The 24,182-nt window shown below is 49.9% G+C and overlaps 1 protein-coding gene across 1 annotated transcript; it reads right to left on the reverse strand.

Annotated features, from left to right (window-relative positions):
• Positions 1 to 11,292: 11,292 nt before the first annotated feature.
• On the reverse strand, positions 11,293 to 12,162 carry LOC132334974 (olfactory receptor 14I1-like). Its single transcript, XM_059861095.1, has one exon. It carries the CDS (start codon positions 12,055 to 12,057, stop codon positions 11,293 to 11,295), a length of 765 nt encoding a protein of 254 aa, XP_059717078.1. The 5' UTR covers positions 12,058 to 12,162.
• Positions 12,163 to 24,182: the final 12,020 nt, after the last annotated feature.

Consider the following 24,182-nt stretch of genomic DNA (forward strand, 5'->3'; position numbering starts at 1 on the left):
ACAGCATTTAACTTACCTACTAACTTCCATTAAAAGTAACAACTTAGCAAAAGAAAAACTCTCAGAAGCATTTAACTTAGCTCATACCTCATGACTGAACATTTCTTACAGGCCTGACTGACTCAGCTATGCAAGGCACTCAAACCCCTCCGAGAGCAGCATTTCTGCCCCATTTCCCCAGCACAGGCACTCCTGTGTGCACACAGACACAAAGAGTCAGTGCAAGGCACCTGGGAGAAATTCCCCTGAGGGCAGGGAATGCTCCCTGTGGATGCTTTGGCATCTCCCCAGCAGGCCAAGGGTTGAGCCTGGAGGAGTGGGGGGATCGGCCCGGGCTCTGTCATTGTTCAGGATCCCCGAGTGCAGCAAACGGGAGAGTTCCCGGCTGGGAGAGGCCCCACTCAGAGGGAGTCGCTGGCCCAGGAGAGCTCCAAGGGCTCCTTTTGGAGCGCTGTTTGCAGGGCCCCACCAGAGGGGCTTCAGTCCCAGCAATGGCTCATCCTGGCCACACTTGGCATCAGCAGCTTTCTTTGGCACTGTGAGAACAGGGATGTTGTGCCACGGAGGGAACAAAACCAGTTCCCAGGGCTGCTCCTCCAGAAAGCAGGAGCTGGTTGGGCAGCAGCAGTGCCTGGAGCAGGCAGTGTTTGTGATGAGCTGCAGAGGAGCTGAGCCCAGGGGCTGCTGGCCAAGGCCGAGGCCCAAGGAGCATTTCTCAGCTGGCAGGGCGGGCTGAGAAGGGGAGGGGGGAATGCAGCAGCACAGGGCCATGGAACCAAGGGAGCATTGTGACACTGTGGGGCCCTGTGAGACCAAGGGACCAGTGTAACACTGTGGGGCCCTGTGAGACCAAGGGACCATGGTGACACTGTGGGGCCTCATGGAATCATGGAGAGCACTGTGACATTGCTGGGCCTCACGGAACCAAGGGGGCCGTACTGACACTGTGTGGCTCCATGGAATGTAGGGATCATTGTGACACAGAGAGGCCCCATCAAACCAGGGGTCCACTGTGACACCATGGGGCCTCATGGAACTGTGGAGACCATTATGACACTTTGGGGTGTCATGGAACTAAGGGGACATTGTGACACTGTGGGGCACCATGGCACCATAGAGACCATTGTGATGCTGAGGGGACTCATGGAGACCATTGTGACACTATGAGGCCCCATGAAATAAGCAAAGCATTGTGACACTGTGAGGCCTCATGGAACCAGTGAGACCCTTGTGACCCTCAGGCTACCCAGGGAACCAAGAGGAACATTGTGATACTGTGGGGCCTTGTGAATAAAGAGACCTTTGTGACACTGCAGGGCTGCATGGAACCAAAGGTCCATTGTGACATTGCAGGGCCTCGTGTCATCAGAGGTCCATTGTGACATTGTGGAGCCAAAGGAGATCATTGTGACACTGCAGGGCTGCCTGGAACCAAAGCTCCAGGGTGGCACTGTGGGGCTTCCTGTCATCAGTGGTCCATTGTGACACTGTGGAGCCAAAGGAGACCATTGTGACACTGCAAACCCCCATGGTCCAAAGGTCCATTGTGACATTCTGGGCCTTATGGAACAGAGGAGTCACATGTCATTGTGGGTCCTGGGGAACCACAGAGACCATTGTGACACTGCAAGGCCTCATGGATTCGTTAGGACCATTGTGCCACTGTGGAGCCTTTTGGAACCCGGGGGCCACTGTGACATTGTGGGACCCCATCGAACCAAGGGGCCAGTGTGACACTGCTGGATCCCATGGAATCAAGACACCATTGTGACATTATGGGGCACTGTAAAACCAAGAGAACATGGAATATGTCTGGCTGGTTTGGCTTCCCAGGGACCGCCTGACTGCTCCAGCTGACCTTGGCATGTTGAGTGTCACTTTTCCCATCTGCTGCTGAAACACTAGGGCTAAGTGCTTTCCATCCTATGGAAAAGAACTGTCTTTCTTGGCCAGGTGCCCTTGGACAAATTTGGGTTCCACCTCCAACACTGCCTGTTGTGACAGACTGGAGGAGATTGTTGGCTCAAAGCATTTGTTGCGCAGGGGAGGAAGGGGCAGGTCCAGCCCTGCCCTGCCCTGGAACCCCAGCACTGCCCTGCCCTGGAACCCCAATCCCCCCAGAGCCTCCATCCCAGCCCAGCAGTGTCTGCCAGTCCCTGGCACAGCACAGGCAATGCTCCACAGCCACCTCTGGAGCCCCCAGCCCAGCTCCTGAGGGACCAAATGAGCCCAAGTCCCACCTGGGAGAAGGGCCCAGGAAGGCCAAGGGGTACTGAAGGCTGAGCACAAGACAAGCACACATCTTGACCCCACCTCCTCTTGGAATTTCCATCTGAACACCACTCGAATCCAGAAGCTGGTAGCTCTGTGTGTGTTCCTCTATATCTTTTTTGTCTTTCTTTCTGTGTCTTCTTCTTCTGTTTCTGTGCTCCTGCAAATTTTGATTAACATTACATTGAACAGAATTAGAGTTTGTGAAGTCGAATGGGCCAAGTCAATGCTTTGAGAAGTGTTTTTTGTTGATTGAATGTCTGTCGTAGTTTGACATGAGAAGAATTTTAAAAAGTAATACAAATCTTTTTGTGTAACTGACAATCTGTTAAACCACTAAGACACTGAACACGCCTCTGTGAAACACAAATGTTAAAGACAAAAAAACCCAGCAGGCTCCTCTTTCTTTCCCAGTCAACAAAGAAGCAGCAGGCCCCAGCCCCCATCCCAACCACACTGAACCAAACCAGACCAAACCGAACCAAACCAGACCAAACCGAACCAAACCAAACCAAACCAAACCAAACCAAACCAAACCAAACCAAACCAAACCAAACCAAACCAAACCAAACCAAACCAAGCAGCCCTGCTGTGGGCTGAACCCCTTCCCCCTCCCCAGGCTGCCCCCCCCCCATCATTGGCCCCATTCTAACCAAACCAACACCAAAAACTGCCAAACAGGAAAACAAAAGAGGCTACAAAACCCCAACCAGAACAAAGCCAACCACAGCTATTAAAATCTTACCATCAAGTCCCCTCCCCCCAGCACAACTAAAACAAAAAACCCCTACAACCTACAAGCCATACATAAAAAACCATACAAATAAAATGAAACCAAAAACCCCCCCAAAACAACCATAAAACCAATCCTAACACAATCCAAACACAACTTCCACCACAAGGTTCTGGCAGTTCAGGTGTTAACCTTTTCGATACCTCAATCCTCCCTCAAATAAAAGAGAAACAAGCTACAAGCATATAAAAAAACAAACATAAAACCATCAAACTCACTAAAGAAGAAATTATTCCCAAATAAAAAAGAAGAAAAAAATCCTAATCTTAAAATTAAAATCCTTTTATAAACTCTAAAAGAAAAAATATTTTTGTTTTAACACATAAAACTATAAAAAAATTCAAATTAATATAAAACAAAAACCCGCCATGCTAAAAAAACCAAATATTAAAAAAACTCTAATTTCATAAAAAGTATAAACAGTGTGGTAGAAAAAAGCAATCCAGTACTCACATAAAGGATCTCTGTTCCAAGAGTAAAAAATAATTTTAAAAGTAAATAATAAAAACTTTTACCTTTAAATAACTCATCTTTAAAACAATACCCCATTAGTCAACATGGCCCATCAACAAGCTGTAAAAAAGCTTGTAGCAATAGAAACAACTTCATAATAACAAAGTTCCCCAGAAAACTGTTATCCATGACAAAATAAGAAACAATAAAAAACCTGTTTTTTCCTCTTGTAAAAAAATCTCCATAACCTTAACAAGAAAAATTTCATTCCCAAAGTAATCTAAAAAGAGACTATTCTAGATATAGTAAAGTAACCAGAAACTTTTAGTTCTGTTTCTTTACATTATCAGTAAAAAGAAAAAATTGTAAAAAAAAAAAGTGTTCAAAAGATTTTTTTTAAATTCTTACTACCTTATCTTCTTAAAGTTACTTTTAATAAAATTTTCTTTATATCCTTTAAAAATTTTAAGCCTACTTTACCCTTCTCTTAATCCATTCTCACAACAAAATAAATACATAAATAATTAACCAACACTAAAACCCACCACACTCATCATGACATTGATTAAGAAATCCCAAGAGTAGAAAAATCTTAAATTTACAAACCAAAACCACTACAATGTCATAATCAACCTTTTGCCAAAGTTTCTCTGATTATCCTAAAGTTGCCAGTAAAGGCTGTTTTGTTGTTTTGAGCTCCTCAGAGTCTCTTGTTGGCCCAGCCCAGGCAGGGCTTTCCCAGCCCCATTCCACACTCCATTTCCCAGCTGGAGCCCCTGGTGCCTCTGAGTTGTGCTGCCCCAGCCCCAGGGACGCTCTCCTTGGCTGCCCATTCCGCCACGGGCTCTGGGCAGGGATGGCCTCAGTGGGGGCTGCTGACATCCTCAGCAACTTGGAGGCTGCTGCTGAACTTCACTGCTCCAGAGGCTTGTTCAGCCTTCAGCTCTTCAGTGCAGGAATTCAGTGTCCCAGGGCTCATTAACATTCAGAAAACCTTAACAAGCCAAGCCTCTGGGAATAATTTGATTTCAGATCTGTAGTTAAGTAGATCTGAGTAGTGTATTTAAACTGAATACATGATAGTTAAAAAGACAGTGAGAAAATATTTTTTAGGTCCTGTTTACTTTTCTTCTCTGTTAATTTATTGATATGTGCAATCTCCATTTGACAGTGAATCCAAGTACCTCCTCATGCAGTTTGAATGCATATGAAAATCAAGACCCTTCATGGCTGACAATCAATCAGACTCTGTCCCTACCCCCACCCCACCATTTCCTCCATCCAAGCCCTGGCACTCAGAGCAGCCTTGTGCAAATCTGAGCTCCCTCCAGCCCAGGCTGCACCTGCAGCTTTCAGCTCCTTGCCTCCAACTCTCACCGGCTCTCCTTGGAGAAGGAGCTGCCCGAGACACAGAGGGATGTTCATTTCTTGTCAGCCAACCAAGCCAAGGGAAGGCACAGATCCATCAAATGCAAAAGTCATTCCTCTGCTGGATATTAAATCCACTTTCCACAGCAGACAGTCTCAGAGCAGTGGAAAACACCTTCTGTGCCCAGCACAGATCCCAAGGTCCCCCCAAACCCTCCCTGCCCCAATTCTGCCCAGATTTGCTCTTTGAAAACACGAGTCACAGGCTGAAGTCATGAGCTCCCTCCATGCCCAGAGGGAGGAAAAGAGAGAAAGGGGATGAAGAGCTCTCCTGTGTAGAGCCAAGGTCCAAGTGCAGCCCCTGCAGTGGGAACCACAACTCATCAGGTTTGTGTCCTTTGGGCTCAGGGCCTGGTGACACTCAGAGGCACAGAAAGGTTTCTTGCCAACAAACACAAGTTGAACATTTGAACAGTTTAATAACCATCTCAGCTCTTTTCTCAGCTCTCTGGAATGTCCCAGCAGCATCTGACATGTCTACCATCCTCCAGGGATTTCCAGTCAGGAACAGTTCTAGAAAAAAACATAAGACAACACAATTTTGTGATAAATATAAACACAAACGAGATGATGATTAACTACATTTTTATTTTAACTTCAGAAATATTGGGCAACTTCTTGCAGCTCAAAGCACTAAAACAGTCATTTGAGAACTACTTGAATGACCAGAGAGGACCTAGAAGAGCAAATCTGGGAGCAGCAGGAAGTACATAGATCCACCTGCTCTAAATGAAGAGTTGTCCTTAGAAAGGCCCATTTAAACTGGAGAGCTGGAAACACCTGAAGGAAGAGGCAGATTAAATAATAGACCGAATATTGGTGACATAAGTAGAGGGGAAGATCAGTATTTCTTCTCCTTCTGCCATCAGTACACTTCTAGGAAATCCCTATTCCTTATGGGAAATCTCTCCCATTTCTTAAAAGTACTCAAATGACCCAGATTATAAAGATTTGCTTGTATATTATGGAGCTAACACCTGTGTCCCTTTCCAGGAAGACATCAGTTGTGTTCCCACGAACAGACAGTGCCACTTGTGCCCTGAGGTGCCCAGCTGGGATTGGATCTCTCCCAGAGCACCTGAGGGAGAGCAGAGCACCTTGCAAGCTGCAGGTCCCTGACAGCCCCACAGGGCTCCTGTCCCATCAACATCTGCTCTGCTCCTGTCTCAAACAGGGCCCAGCATGGTGCTGGGATCATCAGAGAGCTGAGGTGTGTGCTGGAATTCAATGCCCTCCCTATCCCACAGCAGCCCTGCATTTCCCTCCTGCAGCCTTGGTCTCCAGCACAGCCATGGAGGCTCTTTGGGCTCTGGACTGTTCCTGCAGCCGCCAAGGGCAGCTGAGCTCTGCCTTTGGCACAGTAAGCCCTGGCCAGCACAGGCCATGCTCAGCAATTGCCTGTGTGTGCCTGGCCTTGCTGTCAGCCCTGGCAGCGGCTGCGTGGCCCCTTTGTGGCCCTGTGCTGGCCCAGCCATGGTGGCCCAGCCCCTGTGCAGGCCCAGCCCAGGCCAGGAGCATTGCGGCTGGGAACGGCCCCTGTGCCGTGGTGCCCACAGCAGCCTTGGGGCTCTGTGCCCCATGGCCTCCCTGCTGGGCAGCCTCTGCCAGCTCCTGCAGAGCCCGTGGCACCTGTGGGCCTGCACAGACAGCCCTGCCCTGGGCTCTGCCGGCCTCTGGGCCAGCAGAGAGGCAGCCAGGGCTGGCCATGGCCGGGAACAGGCCCTGAGCCCCGCAGGAGGATGGAGCTGGGCCACAGCCAAACTCAGCCCAGGGCAAAGCTGGGCTCAGCAGTCAGGGCTGCCAAGGGCTGGCAACAGAGGCTGGCTCTGACAAATGTCCTGGGCCTCCTCCCTTCTCTGTCCATGCCCCCAAGGGCACAGAGCAGCCTCCTCTCTGGGCCACTTGCCTGTTTTCAATGCCTTGCACAGGCGCTGGCCCTGCCCCACAAGGCCTGGCCTGAGTCCTGCCCCTGCACGCTCAGCCAGGCTGAGATGGACACTGATGGTGTCTGTACCAGGCTCTCTGAGCCCAGCCCAGCTCCCTGCAAGCTCTCCCAGCTGCCCTGAGCTCTGGGCAGCACCAAGGGCCTCTCCCCAGCCCAGCCCAGCCGGCTCTGGCCCCACAGCTCTGCTCAGGCCAGGCTGCTCTGGGCACTGCCCCACGGCCTCAGCCCCTGGCCAGGGCACAGCAGCAGCTGCAGCTCCCTCAGGACTCAGCCCCAGCCATGGGGGAAGGGGCTTGGCCAAGGCACAAGGAGGCTCCCTGGGTGCCCTGCTCCCCTCTGGCTGAGGTGCTGAGAGCTCTGCAGCCCCTGCTGCCATCCCATCTGCCCAGGGCAGCACAAGAGCCCCGGCCTTGGGGCCCTCCAGAGCTGCTCCTGCTCCAGGCCCAGGGCCCATGCCAAAGCTGGGGCAGCCCCAAAGCTGTGCCCATTTCTGTTCATTGCTGCTCTGATGGGGATGGATCCTCAGCCACTGGGAGGTTGCTGATGAATTTTTCTCCTCCAGAGGCCTCTTCTTTCTTGAGCTCTTCAGTTCAGGATATCACTGAAAAACGCTCATAAACATTTGTTCCAAAACATGTGAACAAAAAATGCCCCCAGGAATATTCTGTATTAAATTCTTCTGGGGATAATTAGACAAATTTCAGAACCATTTTCAAAGTTAATCTGCTATATTGAAAAAAAAAAAAACAGAGAGGAGTGTTTTGTCATGTATTATTTTCCTGTTTATAGTTTGGTATCAGCAATGTCTAATTGATATTGACTCCCTGCACCTCATAATGCACTCTGAATAGATATGAAAATCAAGACCCTTCATGGATGACAATCAATACCACTGTGTCCCCACCCCCTCCCCACCATTTCCCTCATCCAACTGCTGGCACTCCTCTGGATCAGGAATGGTGTGGCCAGCAGGACCACGGCAGTGATTCTTCCCCTGTGCTGGGCACTGGTTGTGCAGCACCTCGAGTGCTGTGTCCAGTCCTGGGCCGCCGGTTGCTGAAGGACATGGAGGGTCTGGAGCGTGTCCAGAGAAGGGCAACAAGGCTGGTGATGGGTCTGGAACAAAAGTCCTGTGAGGAGCACCTGAGTGAGCTGGGGTTGTTTATCCTGGAGAAGAAGAAGCTCAGGGGAGAACTCATCACTCTCTACAATTCCCTGACAGGAGTGTGAAGCCAGGTGGGGGTCGGGATCTTTTCCCAGGGAACAGGGACAGGGCAAGAGGACTCAGCCTTCAGCTGCACCAGGGGATGTTTAGGCTGACATTAGGAAATATTCCTCTCACAAAGGGTGATTGGCCATTGGAATGGGCTGCCCAGGGGGGTGGGTGAGTCACCATCCCTGGAGGTGTTTAGGGAATGACTGGATGTGGCACTCAGTGCCATGGTCTGGGTGACAAGGTGGTGTTGGGTCCCAGGATGGACATGATGCTCTCCAAGTTCTTTTCCAGCCTGGCTGATTCTCTGATGATTGTGACACTGCAGGGCCCTGGGGAAGCAAGGGGCCATGGTGACACTGCGGGGCCTGGTGGCACTAAGAGGACCATGGTGACACTGTGTACGACATGGCAGCACAGAGCCAAGGGGCCATGGTGACACTGAGGGGCTAAATGGAAGCCAAGAGTCCATTGTGACAGTCTGGGACCTTGTGCAACCACAGAGGCCACTGTGACACTGTGTGGCCCTGTTGAACCAAGGGGCCATTGTGCCACTGCAGAACCAAGGAGACCCTTGGGAGAGCCTGGGGACAATGGAATGAAGGGGCCATTGCTCCATTTACACGACTCTGGGAACTGAGGGAACAATTGTGAAACTGTGGTGCCCCATGGAACCAAGGGTCCCTGGGGACACTGCAGGATCTTGTGTCACCAGGACTAATTTGTGACCCGGTAGCAGCAAGGAATTCATTGTGGCACTGTGAGGCCTCATGGAAGCAAAAGGCCACTGTGACCCTGCAGGGCCTTGTGGAACCATGCAGAGCATTGTGACAGAGCAGGACCTGGTGTCATGATGGGGCCATTGTGACACTGCAGGGGCCCATGGAACCAAGGGCCAGTGCTGCTCCTCAGGGCCTCCTGGAATGAAGGAAACATGTTTGACACCGTGGTGGCCTTGGGACCAAGAGGCCATTGTGACACTGTGGAACCAAGGAGAGCATTGCTGCACTGCCAGACCTCATGGAGCCAAGGATCCATTGTGACACTGCAGGGCCTTGGGGGACCACGGCACCGTTATGACACTGCAGGCCCCAAGGATCCAAGGACTTTATGACCCCAAGGTGTCCCATGGAACCAAAAGAGACATTGTGACCCTAAGAGGCCTCATGGAATTCTGGAGACCATTGTGACACTCTGGGGCCTCATGGAACCGTGGTGGCACCAGGTTGGCTGGGAGTGTTGATCTGCTAGCGGGTAGGTGAGATATGCACAGGGACCTGGGCAGGCTGGGTCCAGGGACCAAATCCAACAAGGAGAGGTTTAACAGGTTTTCCCCTGTGCTCAGCACTTGTTGGGCAGCACCTCAAGTGCTGTATTCAGTTCTGGGCCCCACAGTTTAGGAAGGACATGGAGGGGCTGGAGTGTGTCCAGAGAAAGGCAGCAAGGCTGGGGAGGGGTCTGGAATACAAGTCCTGGGACGAGTGACTGAGGGAGCTGGTCTTGTTTATCCTGGAGAAGAGGAGGCTCAGGAGAGACAAGGTGGTGGCAGGACACAGGTTGGACTTGATGATCTCCAAGGTCTTTTCCAACCTTGCTGATTCTGGGATTCTCTGAAACCACCCTTGGAGCAGTTGCAGGAGGAGCCCTGGGCCTCCTCTTCAGAAGCTCCAGCAGCCCAGGTCCCTCAGCTTCTCCTGCCAGGCCCAAAGCCCATCCTGTCAGTTCTGCAGAGCCTCTGCAGCCCCTCCTCATTGCCCAGAATAGGGAGCCCCAGAGGCAGACACAGCAGCCCAGATGTGCCCCCCTGGCCTGTGGTACATCTGGCAAGGGAGCAGCAGGAGGCACTGCAGGAGCCTGCAGACAATTCCTGCAGCACTTGTAGGATGATCCTGCTCCCCAAGGGACGTTCCCATGGTGCCAAGGCAGGAAGTGCAATGGGGAGTGGGGCCAGAGAGGAAAGGGCAAACAGGGATGGGCTGTTTGCAGGGGAGGGAACAGAGGTGGGCAAGAGGAAGAAATTTGTGCCTGGGAATAGTAAAGAAAGCAAAGGTGAAGCAGAGGAAATGCTCAGGGCAGTTTGGGGGTGGCTGCCAGGCAGCCCTGGCTCTGAGCAACAGCGTCTGCAGTGGGACAGGAAACTCCCAGCTGATGGGAACAAACTTTCTGGCTGACTGCAGAGGCCAGGACAAAGCTGAGTCATTTCCCTGCCATTCCCAGCCCTTGCTGGCCCCAGGGGCTGATGGCATTTGTGCTCCCTCAGGTTCATGTCCCCACACCAACAGCATGGGGGTGCTCCCCCTGCTCTGTGCAATGCAAACAGGGGCTCCTGAGCCAGTGCTGCCGTGTCTGTGCCTGCAAGGATGGGGCACCTGTGTGAGCTGGGGGAGAGGCCAGGGCTGCAGAGGGGGGATGTTGTTGGCAGCTCCATGAGGACGCTCTGGGACGCTGCCCTGGGCTGTCCAGCGCACTGGGGATGGATCAGCCCCTGCTCTGCTGCTCCTTCCCATCTCCCCCAGGGCCCTTGCAGAGCACCAGCCATGCTGTTTGCCCCCAGCCTGCCCATGGCCACCCTGCGCCTGCTCACGGGGGTTTTCTGTGCTCAGCATTGGCCAGGGTGTGTTCTTGAGAGAGCCTGGGCAAGGAGCCTGGAGCCCCCAGGGCCTGGCCTGAGGTGTCAGCGCTGCCCCAGCAGTGCCCATGGCCTGTCCCTGCTGCAGCCCTGGCACTGCCACCCCCAGGGCTGTGCCCAGCCCCGAGAGCACTCAGGCCCTACAGCAACACCAGGGCCACCAGGGCAGCGGGGCAAGGCCACGGGAGCAGCACTGGCAACACCAAGTTCTGCTGCTGCTGGGCACAGCTGCTGTGCCAGCACTGATCTGCCCCAGCTCTGCACATAGACATTGCTGCTGCAGCTACAGAGAAGACAACAAAAAGGCATCTCTGCAGAAAACTTTGCTGGAAGATCCTTTAGTTCCATTAAAGCCACTGAGGGTGCAGCCCCTCATTGACACAGTCTGTGACCAGAGGAAAGGTGGAGAGAAACAAATGAGTAATGACAGAAACCATGACATTTTTTTGTGGACAGTTCTAAAAAACTAAAACAAACAGAAAAAGACCTCACAAGCAAACTAAAAGAAAGTATCAAAGATGAGTTTTCTTACAAGTGATTGGCAGAAATTGGCCAGCAGTTTAATGTTTCTGAAAGCATCCAGTCATCAGTCTCCACACTGCAGCCTTGAGCTCCTGGTTCCTCAGGCTGTAGATGAGGGGGTTCAGGGCTGGAGGCACCACTGAGTACAGAACTGACAGGGCCAGATCCAGGGATGGGGAGGACATGGAGAGGGGCTTCAGATGAGCAAAGGCTGCAGTGCTGACAGACAGGGAAACAACAGCCAAGTGAGGGAGGCAGGTGGAAAAGGCTTTGTGCCGTCCCTGCTCAGACGGGATCCTCAGCACAGCCCTGAAGATCTGCACATAGGAGAAAACAATGAACACAAAACAGCCAAGTACCAAACAGGTACTGACTGCAATGACCCCCAGTTCCCTGAGGTTGATATGTAAGCAGGAGAGCTTGAGGATCTGAGGGATTTCACAGAAGAATTGGCCCAGGGCATTGCCATGGCACAGTGGCAGGGAAAATGTATTGGCTGTGTGCAGCAGAGCAATGAGAAAGGCACTGGCCCAGGCAGCTGCTGCCATGTGGACACAAGCTCTGCTGCCCAGGAGGGTCCCGTGGTGCAGGGGTTTGCAGATGGACACGTAGCGGTCGTAGCACATGATGGTCAGCAAATAAAACTCTGCTGAGATGAAAAAGGCAAAAAAACCCAGCTGTGCAGCACATCCTGAGTAGGAGATGGTCCTGGTGTTCCAGAGGGAATTGTGCATGGCTTTGGGGACAGTGGTGCAGATGGAGCCCAGGTCAGTGAGGGCCAGGTTGAGCAGGAAGAAGAACATGGGCGTGTGCAGGTGGTGGCCGCAGGCTACGGCGCTGATGATGAGGCCGTTGCCCAGGAGGGCAGCCAGGGAGATGGCCAGCAAGAGGCAGAAGTGCAGGAGCTGCAGCTGCCGCGTGTCTGCCAACGCCAGCAGGAGGAAGTGGCTGGTGGAGCTGCTGTTGGACATTTGCTGGGGCTGCATATGGGGCCCTGTTCTTGGAGAAAAGTACAGTGAAGTGTTAGAGGAGATAGCTGTACCAAAATCAAAGCCATTTCCAATATCCCCTCCTGTGTAACACAGATGGACATGCTTTGTTGTTCAAGTGTTCTGGCATTTTTTAGAGGTCCCGCATATCTTTGCTGGTGTTCTTGGATATTAGAAACCCTCAGCATTTCTGCTGCATTCAGGGAGAACAGAGCAAGTTCAGTGAGGCAAAGTGATGAGTGGGGAGTGGAGGAGATGGTCTGTCATTCTGACCTCTTAAGAGTTTTTCTATGTTTTATCCTTTCTCAGGTGGAGGTTGATCACCTTCCCATGCTTCATCTAAAATGTCACCAGGTACGACTGAGAGCAGAAGAATCCACCACAGCCCAGATCCACATTTGTAGCCAAGGACTCGCTTTGATCATTTCACCAACCCAGCAGCATTTTCAGTGTCACAACTCCTCTGCCTTTCCCCATGTATCTTATAACACAGAGATGCTCTAGGACAGGTTTGCACCGTGGATTGAATCTTCAAGCTTGGACTGAAATCTCAGGGAGACTTCCAAGTGCCCTTATGATGGCATTGGATTGAGGGAGATGCAGCTCCTTCCCTGGCTGCACTGACAGCATTGCCCAGAGCCGGGCACTGGGGACAGCATCACCCTGAGCCAGCTGTGCCCCCTGCCAGAGCCCCCAGGGCCGGGCAGCTGCTCCCAGCCCTGTGCTCTGCAGAGGGAACTGGGCCCGGGGCTGCAGAGCTGCCCCACAGCTCTGCTGCAGCTCTGCCTGCACAGGAGGGGCTGCACACCTTGGAGCCCTGGCCCTGAGGGCAGAGGCTTGGCTGGGGGGACAGGAGGGAGGGGGCTTGTTCAGAGGGAGGGGCTGCACTGCAGGGGTTCCTGTGGAGATCTCTAAACTCTCCCTGCTATAGCATCTCTGGGTTTTTTGTTTTCTCCCATTGCCTGATCTTCTCTCTGCTTCCTGAAGATTTACCTCCTGCAGGTGTTTCCCTGTGCCTGATCTCTCTGTGCCAGCACTCACAGACCCCAAATCTCTGTGCACTCTCCTTGGCCCTAGAGAACCCTGTCTGTTTGCAGGGCACTGGCTGGGGCAGGTACTGTTTGCAGCTTGGAGAAGCGACAGCTCAGACTGAGGACGATGGGTCCAGCAAAAGTGATGCTAGTGCTGTCCAAGGGAAGAGTGTCTGAAAACACATTAGGGATCTCCTTTGAACCTATGGATCCCTAAAAGTAACAGTTCAGATCTCTCAGGCTGTTGTCAAAATTCATCATTATTACTTCCTAATGAACCTTAAATATTTATCCCCTCTCCCTGCCATTCCCTAATATTATGCCACTGAATATAAAGCCTTACGAAATTTCCTCTTTTTTACCAAAATCCTTCTCTTAGTAATATTCTATGACTGACCAGAACCCCGCAGCATGCCAGAGCTTCATGAGCATTTCACCTCCCCTGCACCAGAAATACCCAGAGTTGTACTCACCGAGTCTGCAGGCATTGGGAGGTTCCAGCTTTAGGAGATCACTGCAGGAGCTGCAGCTGCATTGTCCTGCAGCCAGAGGTTCCTGTGCCAAGGGCTGGCAGGGATTGTGCCCCAGGCACTTCTCAGCACCTTCCCAGCCCTGCCTGATTGAAGCTCTCTGTGCCTCTGTGCTGTGCCCAGGGTGGCTGCAGGCAGTGCCCCAGCCCTGCTGGGCTGGCAGAAGAGCTGCTCATCAAGAGAAATGTGCTTTTGAAGCTCTTCTTGGTTACCAGGAGCTGCCTCTGTGCCAGGAGCCCAGCCCAGCTCAGCAGCACAGACACAGCACGAGGACTTTAATGACCCTCTGGGGCTTTGTGCTCAGGCCCTTAACATCAGCCCTTGAGAGGGAGCTGAAGAAACCTCTCAGGAACTCCAAGTCAGAATCACACTCCAAAGTTTCTTGGACTTTTAATGGGTCCCACTGAGAGACACGACAGAGAAAGTGTCCCCAGGCCCCAGGCAGAGCAGAGAACTGGAGGCAGTGATGACAGGTGGGGACAAAGAGAAGCCAAGTCTTGGTGCCCTGGGGCACAGTAGGGTCTGTGCCACCAAGGGCTGGGAGGAGACACCTTGTCCTGAGGCACTGGGGCCTCCTGGCACAGCCCCAGCCAGGCTGGGCACTGTCAGCCCCTTGTCCTGCCCTCAGCATCCCCCCCTAGCCCACATCCCAGTGGCCTCAAGGATCTGCTGGAAGGAGTCCCTGGGGAGCCTTGCTCAGCAATGGCCCTGGGGGCTCCTGAATGCTCCCAGGGACTGCAGGGTTTTCAAAGGACTTTGGGTTTGGCTTTTGCCTTGGAGTCTCTGAGAGGTTTGTGCAATCACGGCCTCCAATTATCTGCTGTAATTAGTCCCTGGAGAGGCTTTGTCTGTAACAACACTCAGTGGGGCTCAATAATACTTAGGGTACTTCAGTTTTTTAAGGTACTTGGTGTTTCCCTTTTGATACAGACCCTATGTGAAAGATTGTGCAGTCATAGCCTGCAATTATCTGCTTTAATTAGTCCCTTGAGAGCTTTGTATTGACACTCAGTGGGGCTCATTAATGCTTTGAGATACTCAAGGTTTTAAAGTACTTTGGAGTTTCTTTTCCATTCTGAATTTTTGAGAGGTTTTTTGTGGAATCCTGGCCTCCAATTTTGTACTCCAAGGAGTCCATGAGAAGCCGTTTTTGGGGATGGACCTCAGTGGGACCCATTCATGCTTGGAGACACCTTGTGGTTTTCTTCTGACTTTGATTCCTAGAAAGGTTTTTGCAATCTTCTCTCAGGCCCTGATATTCAAGGTCTCAGCTTCAAATGCACCACAGGGCTCATAAGGATCATGCAAGTCCTGACAAACCATGGCTCTGCCTTGATTTCCCACTGCTCTAGTGCAGTTCATCAGAAAGGTTTCCTTTTACAGTTATGGAGAAATAGTTCAAAGAGCTTCTAGGAAACATATTCCTATCTTGAAGGGTGTCTTGTATTGCTGTTCTTATTATACAAGAGGTGATTGCATGCAGTATTCTGTGATTGATATTGATCCAGGGCTGCTCAGAAGGAGGTCTGGCCAGGTCAGAGTTTTACCTTGACAGCTGACCCAGTGTAGACAGCCTTGCCCCATGTGAGAAACAATTTTTACTTTCAAAAATTTAAATGGTTTATTAAGATCTTATCAAAATACAACAGAAGACTGAAAAAAGAAAAGAACACAGCACCGGGACCAAAGCATTCAGTCTCCCCGTGCTGAATGGAAAACAAAATGGATGTTCTGTCTTTTATACCTCAAGCCCCTCCCAAAGTCTTGTCAATCGACTCCTTCTTCTCTGTCCACTGGTGGAGATCCCTTTCTTACACCTTGATTGGAGGTCAGGTGATGCCTTAGTAACAAGCCAACCCTCCCAAATTCCCAGACTACTGAGGCCATCCCGTGATAACAATGCAAGGGGTAGGGAAAGGATAACTCTACATCTACAGAACTTCTCTTAACATAAATTTAATATTCACCCCTTAATTGTGAGAGTCAACCATAGGATTACTCACCTATAACAAACCCCCCTTTTCTTTTTCAATATTTTTTTTCTTGAAAAATTAGGTAAAAACTTAGTCTCTCTCTCTTGAATGAGTCATACCAGCATTTGTTGATGTGGGCAAGGACAGTGGGAACAGGAGAAAAAAATCTCAGGCTTTCCTTAGACACACTTATTTGGAATGGGGAAAAGGGCATCTCAGAGGTCCAGTATGGCTTTGACTCCCCTCTACCGTGCCTATGTGGCTGCTACCCATAGTCAGTGTATCTTAGGGGTGAGTACAGAGCCCAACTCGGTCCTGCCCTCCAGTCCCTGTTGAATTAAAAGACAGCTGAGGAATGTCAGAGGTCTGGTATGGCCTTTTGTCCCTACCTTACCATGCCTACGGGGTTGCTACCCACAGCAGGGCTATGGAGCCTTCTTGGTAGCAAACAAAGGGGCCAACCTGGTCTTGTCCACCTTCCTTTGTCCTATTTTCTTGAAGAAGCTGTCCCATTGCCTTTTACAGTCCCACGTGTACTTCCCCTCAACAGGTGCTGGTAATTCTCACCCATTAAAACAGAAGACAGTTCTCGAGTTGGTTGGTGGAAGCTTGACTCTACTTTTTGGGCTTCCTGCTGTTTCTCTGGTTGCCTTTCAGTCTCTCCTTGAGAGTCAATCTCGTTTCACCTGGCCTGGATGTTATAGTCCACTCTTTGGGTTCTTCTACTGGGCCTTTGACTCTGTTGGCATGAGTCCATCCCCGCTCTGCCGTTCGCACGGCCGATTCGGTGGTGAGCAGTACCTGAACGGGACCTTCCCACTGAGGAGTTAGAGGCTGATCTCTCCATGACTTAATCATGACCCAATCCCCAGGATTATTATTATGGATTCTGAAATCCAGGGTGGCAGTCTGAGGAATTGCCCCTTTATGTCTTAGCCCTTCTAAGGTTTGTGCTATAGACATAACTTATTTCTTGGCATTGGCTTCCCCTTCCTCAGAGGTGGCAACCCTCTGGGGTGAGGTCAGAAAGGGCAACCCAAACATCATTTCATAGGGTGACATCCCCAGATCTGACTGGGGTTGGTTCCTACTTCTTAATAAGGCCAAAGGGAGACATTTTATCCATGACATTGGAGTTTCAATCATCAGCTGAACGAGAACTCTTTTAATAGATTGAATCATCCTTACAACATGACTGGAACTCTGTGGATGCCATGGAGTGTTTACTCCCAGGGCCTAAACAACTTTCTGCAATATCTTAGATGTGAATGAGTTCCCCGGTCTGAATCAATCCTGTTTGCTATCCCATATCAGGGAATGATTGATTCTAGAAGTGTTTTACTCACAACATTGGCATTGGCTTTCTACCCAAGGAGTCACATGATCTACTATCACTAGCAAAAACTTCCACCATTGTACCTGGAGAAGCTTGGTAAAGTTGACTTGGATGTTTTGAAAGGACCTTAAGGCTAGTTCTTACCCTCCTCTGAATGTTTTCCTCATGATTTCCTTAATCACCTGTTGACATATCACATGCCATTCCGTTACTTGTTTAGCTATTCCGAAAGTTCCTATGCAGCCCCAATCCCTTAGAAATTGATCACTTAGCACTTGTGTACCCCAATGTGTTGTTCCATGTACGCCTTCTAGCATTTTCTTATTCAACACTTGCCTCCCATCTGCTAATCTCCACTTCCCTTCGTTACCTTTCCTGGCTCCTATTTTAAGCAGTTCTTCCTCTTCTGTCCCACTGAATACGGGGACTTCTTGCATTTCTCTCATGAGGCTTAATGCTATCATTAATTTTTCTGCCCTTGATTCAGTTGCATTCTTAGCATCTAAATCTCCTAAATTGTCCCTTTGTGCTTCTTGAGCCACCCCTTTTTGATGTCCTTTAACATACACCACTGCTATTTCTGGCAGTTGTAACATTTTTAATACCTCTTAAAAGGTTTTTTGTAAATCAGTCCCTTTCCCTTTGAATTTAATAGCTCCCTCCCTTCCCAAATTTTTCCAAAGGTATGCATTCCTCCAAAAGTGTATTTTCAGTCTGTATATATGGTTCCCTTTTTCTGTGCTAATATTTCCAGCACTCACTTTAGGGCATATAGCTCACACGCTACGGCTGACCAGTTGGAAGGTAACTTTCTCTTTTCTGTGGCTACCAACCCTTCATGCACTAGAGCATACCCGATACCCTGTGCCCCTTTATTACTTGTGAAGATCCATTGATGTACAATCCTTTCCCACATTGGAGTGGTTGATCTGTTAGATCCTCTCTTACTTCAGTTTGATAGATAATAACTTCTGGGCAATTTTGTATTAGTTCCTCACCTGGTTCTCCATACAAGAACTGGGCAGGGTTGAGTTGGTTACTCACGATTAGCTCTAAATCACTATTTATTAAGATGGCTTTATAGTTTTGCATTTGGGAATCACTGAGCCATTTCTCAGCCTTTTGGCTTAGGCTATTTCTAACTGAGTGAGGGGTGTATACTTTCAATTTTCCCCCAAGGTTAATTTTTTGCTTTCCTCTACAAGTACGGCAGTTGCTGCCACTGTCTGAATGCAGGTTGGCCACCCCTGGCTGACAGGGCCTAGGAATTTTGATAAAAAGGCCACTGGTTTCCTGGATCCTCCTCAGTCTTAGCACTCCATGTGCTACCCCTCTTTCTACATATACAAACAGATAAAAAGCTTTGTCTAAGGCAGGAAGACTCAGTGCTGGTGCACTGACTAATCTTTGCTTTAAAACTTCAAACTTTTGTTCATCACCTTTTTCCAATGTAATCTCTTCTTCAACTAACTTTTCATAGAGGAACTTGATGTCCTGCGTGTCTCCTTCAATCCATAGCCTACAATATCCCAACAGGCCTAAAAGCCTCCTGACTTCCCTCTTAGTTTTTGGCCGTGGGAGTGAGACTATGCCCATAATTCTCTCAGGGTTCAGGTTCAGCCACCAGCTCCCTTGACCAATCACATCTCCTAGGTATTTTACTTCCCATTCTATAAATTGGAGTTTCTTTTTAGATGCACAAAGTCCTTGGTCCCACAGAAAATTTAGCAACACTATGGTGGATTCCCAAACTTCTTTTTCTTCCTGTCCTGAGAAAAGCAAATTATTTACATATTGGATGAGCTTTATCTCAGATTTCATGGAGAAGAGTTGTAGTCCTTCTCCTAGGGCTTGACCAAAGAAATTTGGGGATTCGGAAAACCCTTGGGGTAACCCAGTCCACCGAAGCTGTTGCTTCCTCCTGGAATCAGGGTCCTCCCATTCAAGGGCAAATATATCCCACTTTTCTCTGCCAGTGGGCACACCTAAAACGCATCTTTTAGGTCTATCACACTGAACCACTGGGATGTTTCTCAGTAGCATATAGGGATTAGGCACAAGTGGGTATGGATTCACTGTTCTTTGTTCACTTCTCTCAAATCTTGGACAAGCCTGCAAGTCCCATCTGACTTCTTTACTGGTAATATGGGTGTATTATGGGGGGACATACATGGTTCTAAGGTCCTGTCCTCAAGTAGGTCCTGGATCACCGGCCGTAGTCCTCATCTCCCCTCCAGAGAGACTGGATATTGTCGTATCCAAACTGGATGGTTTTCATTAACTATCTTTATTACTAAAGGTTTGATGTTTAATTTACCTCAGTTTTTTAGTTTTGGCCACATAATCTCATGAATTTTTTCCTTATTTTCTTCCCTTAACTGGAGAAGCTTAACTACCATTTTTTCTTTCTCTGGGAGCTCTACAATGTCAAACTGCACCTGTCAATCCCATCCTAATAAATTTCACCTTGCATCTGGAACTAACAGAATATCCCCAGTTCCTATTTTATTTGCTCCTTCAAACATTTATGGGAATTAAAACTGAGGCTTTGAACCTTTCCCCTTGCCTTGGTTTGAAAAGACCAGTGTCTGCTTATGAAGGCAGGAGCCACCCCTGAAATGGAAATGAAATCCCCTCCCTCAGAATTGTTAGCATTTTGAAATTGAGAGGGCTCTCAGGCACAGATATGGGAGCAGGAATAACAGTTCTTTATTAAGGAAAAAAATAAAAATAAAAGAAACAATGCAGTAAAACCAAACAACACTGACAGTGTCAGAATACGACCTGACACCCTGTGGGTCAGGGTGTTGGTAGCAGTGCAATTTAAATGGTGGCTGCAGTCCTCCTGCAGTCTTCCTGCAGACAGGTGTGGTTCTGTTGGAGCAGTGATCCTGTAGAAGGGTGTAGTCCTCCTCTGAAGATCCAGTGGTGGTGTAGATGGGCCTGGTCTTCCTCTGGGAATCCAGCGGAAAAGACTGCTCCTCCTCTGGGAATCCAGTGGAAAGGCTGCTCCTCCTCTGGGAATCCAGTGGAAAAGCCTGCTGCTCCTCTGGGAATAAAGTGGAAACGCTGTTGGGGTGTCCCAAAATCTCAGATTCTATCCAGGTTGGAATGCTTGGTTCCTCCCTCTGGGTGGAGCATCTCACAATGGGATGATGTAACTGTTATCAGTCATGCAGTGATATTCAATAGCCCATTAATAGTAGATGTCTCCTCAGAGGGAGGATTGGCGTGGAAGAGATAAAGAAAAACTGTCCAATTACAAAAGATAACTGTCCTACCTCTAACAGATGGGAATAGAACACACATTACCTTGCAGTCTAGGACATTATCCACCCATTATTCTATTTCTATCTGCATCACAATGAAACCTTACACACAGTTCTCAGTTCTTAAGACTAGGTTTCCCTGTGGTACACAACGGTTTTCTCCATCTTTCTACATTAACCACCAAGTGTAACCAGGTCCTTGAGCAAAACCAATCCCATGGATGGGTTTGTCTTTGCCTGAGGTGGGAGTAATCCAAACAGTCTTTCCTAAAATACCTTTCATGTGTTCAACAGGGACTTTATCTCCATCCACTGTGTGCAAGGGTTCAGACTGGGCAGGGCCAGCTCGACTGATGGACCCTCATGTGTTGACCATCCAGGCAACTTTTAATAAGTTCATTTCCCGAGTTCTAAAAGTTCTCCCCCCAAGAGCCTGCAGGGTAGTCCTAAGCAGTCCATTGCACCGTTCAACTCTCCTGGCAGCTGGTGCATGATAGGGGATATGATAAATCCATTCAGTACCAGGTTCCCTTGCCCAGGTGTTGATAAGGCTGTTGTTGAAATGGGTCCTGTTGTTTGACTCCGTTTTCTCAGGGGTTCCATGTCTCCACAGGATTTGCTTTTCCAGGCCCAAGGTGGTTTTCCGGGCAGTGGCGTGAGGCACAGGGTGTGTCTCCAACCACCCAGTGGTGGCTTCCACCATGGTCAGCACGTAGCACTTGCCTTGGCGTGTCTGGGGCAGTGTGATGTAGTCAATCTGCCAGGCGTCCCCATACTTGTACTTGGACCACCACCCACCATACCACAGGGGCTTCACCCGCTGGGCCTGTTTGACCTCAGCACATGTCCCACAGTCATGGATAACCTGAGAAATACTGTCCATGGTTAGATCCACCCCTCGGTCTCGTGCCCACCTCTAGGTGCATCTCTGCTGTTATGACCGGAGGCATCATGGGCCCATCGAGCTATGAACAGCTCCCCCTTGTGTTGCTAATCTAGGTCTGTCTTTGACACCTCTATTTTTGCTGCCTGCTCTCCCTGTTTATTGTTTTGGTGTTGCTCATTAGCCCAAATCTTGGGGACATGGAAATCTACATGGCGGACCTTCACAGGTAGTTTCTCCAACCAAGTGGCAATGTCCTTCCATTCATCAGCAGCCCAGATTGGTTTTCCCCTACGCTGCCAATTGGCCGCTTTCCACCTTTCCAGCCATCCCCACAGAGCATTGACTACCATCCATGAATCAGTGTAAAGGTAGAGCTTTGGCCATTTCTCTCTCTCAGCAATGTCCATGGCCAGCTGAACAGCTTTGAGTTCAGCAAGTTGGCTCGATCCACCTTCTCCTTTGGTAGCTTCTGCAACCTGTCCTGTGGGGCTCCATACGGCTGCTTTCCACTTCCCGGTTCATCCCTACGATGCGACAGGAACTGTCCGTGAAAAGAGCGTAGCATGTTTCCTCTGGGGGCAGTTGGTTGTATGGTGGAGCTTCTTCAGCATGTGTCACTGGTTCTTGTTCCTCTTCATCAGAGAGACCAAAGTTTTCACCTTCCGGCCACTTTGTAATTCTCTCCAAAATCCCAGGGTGATTCAGGTTTCCAATATGGGCACGCTGTGTGATCAGAGCAATCCATTTACTCCATGTAGCATCAGTGGCGTGGTGGATAGTGGGAACCTTTCTCTTAAACATCCAGCCCAACACTGGTAGTCGGGGTGCCTGGAGGAGTTGTGTTTCTGTGCCAATCACCTCTGATGCAGCTTGAACTCCTTCACAGCCAGCCAAGATTTCTTTCTCTGTGGGAGTGTAGTTGGCTTTGGACCTTCTGTAGCTTTGACTCTAAAATCCCAGTGGTCAGCCTTGAGCCTCCCCAGGCACCTTCTGCCAAAGGCTCCAGGACAAACCATTGTTCCCAGCTGCAGAGTAGAGTACGTGCTTCACCTCTGGTCCCGTCCTGACTGGGCCAAGGGCTACTGCATGAGCGATCTCCTGTTTGATCTGGGCAAAGGCTTGTTGCTATTCAGGGCCCCAGTGGAACTCGTTCTTCTTGTGTGTGACCAGGTAAAGAGGGCTCACGATCTGACTGTACTCGAGAATTTGCATTCTCCAAAAGCCTATTGCACCCAGGAAAGCTTGGGTTTCCTTCTTGCTAGTTGGTGGAGACATTGCGGTGATCTTGTTGATGACCTCAATGGGAATCTGACACCGTCTGCCTTGCCACTTCACCCCCAGAAACTGGATCTCTTGGGAAGGGTCTCTTGACTTTGCTCTTCTTGATGCCGCAACTGGCTTCTAGCAGAATCTGGATGATTTTCTTTCCTTTCTTAAATTCTTCTACTGCTGTGTTCCCCCACACAATGATGTCATCAATGTATTGCAGATGTTCTGGAGCCTCACCCTTTTCTAGTGCAGTCTGGATCAGTCTATGGCAGATGGTGGGGCTGCGCTTCCATCCCTGGGGCAGTTGGTTCCAGGTGTACTGCACGCCCCTCCAGGGGAAGGCAAACTGAGGCCTGCGTTCTGCTACCAGAAGAACGGAGAAAAACACATTGGAAATGTAAATAGTGGCGTACCACTTTGCTGCCTTGGACTCCAGCTCATACTGGAGTTCCAGCATGTCCGGCACAGCAGCGCTCAGTGGTGGAGTCACTTCATTCAAGGCACAATAGTCCACAATCAATCTCCGTTCTCTGTCAGACTTGTGCACAGGCCTGATGGGACTGTTAAAAAGTGAGTGGGTTTTGCTGACCACCCTGTGGCTCTCCAACTCACAAAACATTTTGTGGATGGGGATCACAGCATCTTGATTCATCCGATACTGCCGGCGGTGCACTGTTCAGGTGGCCGTTGGCACTTGTTGCTTTTCCACCTTCAGGAGTTCTAGTGCAGATGGGTTTTCTGACAGTCCAGGAAAAGTGTTCAACTGTTAATGTTTTCTGCCTCTACAGCAGCTATGCCAAAAGCCCACATAAGTCTCTTTGGGTCTTTGTAATAGCCATTCCAGAGAAAGTCCATGCCCAGAACACACGGGGCCTCTGGGCCAGTCACAATAGGATGTTTCTTCCACTCTTTCCCAGTCAGGCTCACCTCAGCTTCCAACAGGGTCAATTGCTGTGATCCCCCTGTCACCCTGGCAATGGAAACAGGTTCTGTCCCCACATATCTCGATGGTATCAGGGTACACTGCGCACCAGTATCTAAAGCATCGTATTTTTGCGGTTCTGATGTGCCAGGCCATCGGATCCACACCGTTCAGAAGATCGGTTTTCCCATGCCTCTCCTTGGCTAGAGGAGGGCCCCTCTAACCCTGGGTATTATTTCTTTCTTGGGCATAGATGGTAGAGGTTCCTTCAAGGGGATGTGACAGATCATACTCAGCAGCCCGGTCATGGAAGGCTGAGGCTACCTTCACTTTACTGGAGTTCCCTTGATTAGCGTTTCCCTTCTTGAGTTCACACACCCGTGCTGCCAGGACAGAAGTAGGTTTTCCATCCCACCTTCCCATGCCTGCCCCATGATCCCGCAGAAAGAATCACAGGTCAGCCCGTGGGGTGTCTCCTCTCTCTCTGGCTGGGGGACGTTGGGATCTGACTTTGGGGCTTGTGACTGGCACTGCTGCAATGTGGGAACTGTTCCTCCTCATCTCCTCCTTCATCTCCACTCTGAGTTCTTGAACCATGGCAGAGACATGAGCCTTGATCCATTGATCATGGATCAAATCATCAATGATCCATTGATCATACTTTCATAATTTCTAAGCTTGTTCTAAGCCCACTGTCTCTCGCTTGGTATTGGCATTAATTGT

Source organism: Haemorhous mexicanus, chromosome 16, assembly GCF_027477595.1.
Source record: "Haemorhous mexicanus isolate bHaeMex1 chromosome 16, bHaeMex1.pri, whole genome shotgun sequence".
Classification (NCBI taxonomy): Eukaryota; Metazoa; Chordata; class Aves; order Passeriformes; family Fringillidae; genus Haemorhous; species Haemorhous mexicanus.

Excerpts from the sequence above, each read along its gene's own strand:
- LOC132334974 (XM_059861095.1), bottom strand. The coding sequence starts at position 12,057 with ATGTTCTTCTTCCTGCTCAACCTGGCCCTCACTGACCTGGGCTCCATC.